General features: G+C 44.7%; 1 protein-coding gene across 1 annotated transcript; it reads left to right on the forward strand.

The window, feature by feature from the left end:
- Nucleotides 1-508: 508 nt before the first annotated feature.
- LOC115675652 (oligopeptide transporter 7) lies at nt 509-6,000 on the forward strand. The gene is made up of 7 exons (XM_030598401.2): nt 509-759; nt 878-1,386; nt 2,148-2,245; nt 3,898-4,467; nt 4,573-4,828; nt 4,927-5,109; nt 5,228-6,000. The coding sequence occupies exons 1-7, from the start codon at nt 714-716 to the stop codon at nt 5,837-5,839; spliced, it is 2,274 nt and encodes a 757-aa protein (XP_030454261.2). The 5' UTR covers nt 509-713; the 3' UTR covers nt 5,840-6,000.

Raw genomic sequence — 6,000 nt, forward strand, 5'->3', positions numbered from 1 at the left:
CGAAAAAATAAGATAGGTTTCAAAACAAGGTCCAGGGCAAACATGGTAAGTTTTAGGTTCCAAAAATTAGGAACCGGTTATAACAGGGTCAGTTTCAGATTTCAGGTCTAGAACTGACCCACCCTAGAACTGATCACCCCTAACACCAACTTACTTTTTTATTTCGTCGTGATGTATAATAGATATAACAATACTCGTCTATGAAATTACACAAATAAAAAATGAATAAACCAAGCACCAAGCAAGATTCTCCAACATCATTTTCATAAGCTAACTTTATCGTCCATTTTTTTTTTTTTTGGGTTCGTTATGAATTCTTTATCGCGGGGTAGAAAGCCCTCTGAACTGAACTGAAGTCATAACTGAAAGACGGAACGGAAAAAACCAGTTAAACAAAAGGAACAACTGTAGCTAACCACACGTGCATCAGATTCTGCAACAACTCACCTTCTCAATAACCTCCTCCTGTACTGAATCTTCCACTCACAGTAAAACAATCAAAACTACAACTCAACTCTCTCTCTCTCTTCTCTCTCTCTCTCTCTCTCTCTACCCAACCTTTCCACCTTCCTTTCCATCTTCCTATTTGACCCCCAAAATTCTGATACCACTTTCCATAGTTTAACCTGCAGTACCCCATTCCTTGAAATCTCATCACCACCCAGGTTCAGCCCAGAACAGAGAATATATAAATGACTTAGAGAGAGAGAGAGATGGAGATGGAAGAATCACCAGGTGAAGAAATCAGAGCTCCTCTCAGTGAGTCCTCTTAATCCCCATTTCTTTCTCTCTCTCTCTCTCTCTCTCTCTCTCTCTCTCTCTCTCTCTCTCTCTGTCAAGCTCCTTTCCTTGAATTGGGCAATCTTGCTTTTTGCAGTATCCAAGAATGGGGACTCGATCAACCCCGCCGCATCATCCTCCTCGCCCTCTCTGGATCGGGTCGTCGAGGAGCCGGAGGAGAACTCGCCGGTCCCACAGGTGGCACTGACGGTGCCGACCACTGACGACCCGTCCCTCCCAGTGCTCACCTTCCGGATGTGGGTCCTTGGGACGGTGTCGTGCGTGCTGCTCTCGTTCCTCAACCAGTTCTTCTGGTACCGGACCGAGCCGCTCACCATCACGGCCATCTCGGCGCAGATTGCCGTGGTGCCGCTCGGCCGGCTCATGGCGGCGAGGATCACGGACCGGGTGTTCCTCAAGGGGACCCGGTGGGAGTTCACGCTGAACCCGGGCCCGTTCAACGTGAAGGAGCACGTGCTCATCACCATCTTCGCCAATTCCGGCGCCGGCACGGTCTACGCCATTCACGTGGTCACGGTGGTGAAGGTGTTCTACAAGAGGCACATCACCTTCTTCGTGTCATTGATTGTGGTCATCACAACCCAGGTTTGAATTCCCTTCTTTTTTCCCTTTTCTTTTTCTTACCAATCTTCCTTTTGCGAGTTGAAAGAAAAAAGGTATTTTCACAAGATGTCTCCATTTTTTAACAAGCGCATTCACTCCGTTAACCAAGGGAACAATTCGCGAAATTATTTTTGTTTTTAGAACAATTTTTTTTTTGTGAACTTGGTTCGGTTAGGTGATATGGTGTGAGGTTGACCATGTGATTGCGTAAAGAATGGAGTTATTTTCAATAGCTTTGTACAAAAATTTGGTACATGTTTAGGTTTCGTTTGTTTCGCGGAAAATGAATAATTTGCTTAATCGATCGTATCGCTTGCAAAAATGAATGAAACAAAAAAAAAATTATCGTTCACTAAAATGTTCAAGCATAAATTGTTGTCGATAATGAGAACAATTTTCATTGATTGATTAATTCAAGCGATACGAACGATTATTTTTGAGAAAATATTTTTAAAATTATTTAATTTATGTGAAATAAACGGGACCTTAGTAGTCAATGAAACACAATGGCCTTACAAGATGGAAGAGAAACTTTATTTTGGACAAAATGATGCACGGTGATGAAGTGCTAATTGATAGTCTCGCAACTTGGAACTCCTGAGTTATGGGGAAAATGTTGATCCTTTTTTCTTTTTGTGTGTTCCCAAAAGTAATGAAAATTTGCTTTTTTTCATATTGAATATTATAATGTTATGGGAGGGAGGGTCCATGATGGTGTGTAGGTGGTTGGGTTTGAATGGTAGGTGCTAGGGTTCGGATGGGCCGGTATCTTCAGGAAATACTTGGTGGAGCCAGCGGCTATGTGGTGGCCGGCCAACCTCGTCCAGGTCTCTCTTTTCAGGTACCAATTTCATCTCAGCAACTTTACCATACATGTACACACATAATTTCATCTTTAGCAACTACTTCAATTATATATAAGACGAAAAATATAATGCCTTGAATGCTGCAATCTCATTCTTTTCTAATAAAATCCAAACATTACATGATGAGATATGAATTATATTGCCTTGGCAGTGTATCGCTCTCTCATTGTGCGTTCTTCTTATTTCTGTCCTGGTTGATCTATAGAAAACGTAGGAATGTTTGTTGTGGAATCTCCCGGGGATGCGTGATTCGTTTGAATGATTGGCACGGCAAGGCTTTGGTTCGTAATGACTGCAGGAGGACAGTCACGGCTTGTGTCTTTTCTGAGGTTGTCAAGTTCGGACGTTTTCTGTTATGTGACGTACTGAGTCCCCACCATGTGGGACACACGAGAGTCACATTTCTCCACTTTTCCACGGGAAGAATTAAGAAAATCCCAAAGATATATGAGATCAGCTCACGAGAAGACCCTTTACCCACCACTAGTTGTCTTGGAACCCAGTGCTTAAGCTGCAAATTTGACTAAACCTCTGGTTTTATATACATTTCTGTTTAGTTATACAGAAAATCTTATATGAATTCACAATAAAACCTAGTACATCATAGTGCCAGGCGTGTATGATAAACCGACAAAACTATTACGGGTCATGTCGTAATGGGTTTGTTGAGAGGTAAAACAATCGAGATTTCGCGCCTTAAGAAGCGTGAGATCTCTTGTTTGATTCCTCCTTAATGCAATTATTTGGTATCGGGTCACAGGGAATTTACTCCCCATGAAGCCCTCACTCCTTACGTGAATGACCTACTTTTGATCGGACTAAGAAGGTAATATAGTTTAGTGCATGACCCAAAAAAAAAGAAGCCTTGTTAGCTCGAACACCTATCGATTGTGTTGACACTTAAATCGGTTGTATTCGGAGTCGTAGATACTTAAGTTAACCTACCCACTGTGTGCTTATTTTTATGAGTTAAGCGATGCTTTTAACGGTTGGTTTGATTAGTCGTGTATACAGTTTTTTTGACTCTCGGATATCAGCTTCGTTCATTTCTCTAGTAGTCAAAGGTTAGGCAGGAACCTCCCCAGGAAGAAGAAAGCCTCCGTAATGAGAGATATGCCAGAGCAAGAACGTGCATGACACCGACGACCATTACTTTTTGAAAATTTATAACAATAATAACAGCAATAATTAAACGACAGAAAAAGAAAGAGTCATGCTCGAGACTTTCTGATACAGTTCTCTTTGCATAGACCCTTTTCGAGTACCATCATTCCTGAAGTTCTGTTTCACCAAGCGACATCAATAATTCTATTCTCTTCCTGTGGAAGATTCAGTGAAGAACTATAACAGAAAAAATAAAGAAATGGGTAAAAGCTATCTTTCTCGGACGCGTACGATGTAATTGCCTATTGAAATTCACTCATCTAGAGGCGAAGTTATGATTTTTTAGTTCTAGGTGTCTTCCCTCTTAGGTATATACAATGAATGAACAGCTTCTGGTCAATTAATCTAATCGCAAGTTTGTAATATGTGTAAGTTAATATTCTTCAGGTTTGTGTATTGAAAGACTTGGATCAACTTTTGGTATCTTGTGCCCAATGCTTCGTGTATTTACTGTTGATCGCAGGGCGCTTCACGAGCAAGAGGAGCGGCCGAAGGGTGGCGTGACGCGGACCCAGTTCTTCCTGATCGCCTTCATCTGCAGCTTCGCATACTACGTCTTCCCCGGCTACATCTTCGAGATGCTTACCTCCCTATCCTGGATCTGCTGGATCTTCCCCAAATCCATCCTGGCCCAGCAGCTCGGCTCGGGCCTCTACGGGCTCGGGATCGCAGCCGTCGGGCTGGACTGGTCCACCATCTCTGCCTACCTCGGGAGCCCGCTGGCCAGCCCGTGGTTCGCCACCGCCAATGTGGCAGTAGGCTTTGTCTTCGTGATGTACGTGCTGACTCCGATCTGCTATTGGCTCAATGTGTACAAGGCCAAGACGTTCCCGATATTCTCGGACGACCTGTTCACTTCTACTGGCCAGGAGTACAACATCTCGAGCATCATTGACTCCAATTTCCACCTTGATCTCGCGGCGTACGAGAAGGAAGGACCTCTCTACCTCAGCACGTTTTTCGCCATGACTTATGGGGTTGGCTTTGCTTCACTCACTGCCACCGTCGTTCACGTCCTTCTCTTCCACGGAAGGTAATACAGAAGTGACAATTAAGTTAGCCAACGAAGATCAGTTTGTTTGTTCGCGTCATCCGAAAATATTTACTTCAAAAGTTCTAATCAATATCGTATATGCAGGGAGATTTGGGAGCAGAGTAAGGCAAGTTTCCAAGAGAAGACAGCTGATATACACACAAGAATGATGAGGCGCTACAGGCAAGTCCCGGAGTGGTGGTTCTGGTGCATCCTGGTGGCGAACATTGCAGCCACCATCTTTGCCTGCCAGTACTACAACAGTCAACTTCAACTCCCGTGGTGGGGCGTCTTGCTGGCTTGTGTGATCGCCATCGTCTTCACTCTTCCCATCGGCATCATCACTGCCATCACGAATCAGGTAAAGATCCCTTCTTATGCAGCAGCGTTGATACAAAGAGGCGGTTCCCATATTGTCAATTATCTGATTCCTTTTTTGTTTTTCTTCCTCTGCAACAGACTCCAGGGTTGAATATCATCACCGAGTACATAATCGGGTATATTTACCCGGGATACCCAGTCGCGAATATGTGCTTCAAGGTGTATGGGTACATAAGCATGACTCAAGCCATCACCTTTCTGCAGGACTTCAAGCTTGGCCACTACATGAAAATCCCTCCTAGAACAATGTTCATGGCTCAGGTAATTATATCAGCCTGCTTCATCCTTTTGGCTTATGACTAGGAAAATTTTCCATTGCAACAATATTATGACTTCAAATTACCAACGTACTCCAAATGTTGATCCTTTTGTTCGTTAGGTAGTGGGGACTCTTATAGCTGGGTTCGTGTACCTGGGCACGGCGTGGTGGCTCATGGAAACGATCCCTGACATCTGCGAGACGACCTCCTCGAGCAGCCCCTGGACGTGCCCAAGCGATACTGTCTTCTATGATGCGTCGGTGATCTGGGGCCTGATCGGGCCGCGGAGGATCTTCGGCAACTTGGGCACCTATGGGGCCATCAATTGGTTCTTCCTAGGAGGAGCAATCGCACCCCTACTCGTGTGGCTGGCCCACAAGGCCTTCCCAGAACAAGAGTGGATCGGGCTCATCAACATGCCGGTCCTGATCGGGGCGACAGGGTACATGCCGCCGGCGACGGCTGTGAACTACACGACGTGGATCATCGCGGGGTTCCTGTCTGGGTTTGTGGTGTACCGGTACCGGCCGGAGCTGTGGAAGAAATACAATTATGTGCTCTCTGGGGCACTGGATGCTGGGCTTGCATTCATGGGGGTGCTGCTGTACTTCTGCTTGGGGCTTGAGAGCGTTGATTTGGATTGGTGGGGGAATGATTTGGATGGGTGTCCACTGGCTACATGCCCTACTGCTGTAGGAGTTGTGGTGGAAGGCTGCCCTGTTTTCACTTGAGAGTGAGGCGGCATCCATCAAAATATTTTGTACATAGTCTTCAAGAACGGCAAAGGATTGATTGGGATTAGGAATACAAATCACAGAAAGTCCTCTGTGAAAGAGAAACATTGTTGGTTCAATATTTCACTTTTCTTTACTGAGATAAAGATTCAAAGAAA

The sequence above is a fragment of the Syzygium oleosum genome, unplaced genomic scaffold, assembly GCF_021117445.2.
Source record: "Syzygium oleosum isolate NSW1041296 unplaced genomic scaffold, Sole_v2.1 Sole_v2.15, whole genome shotgun sequence".
Classification (NCBI taxonomy): Eukaryota; Viridiplantae; Streptophyta; class Magnoliopsida; order Myrtales; family Myrtaceae; genus Syzygium; species Syzygium oleosum.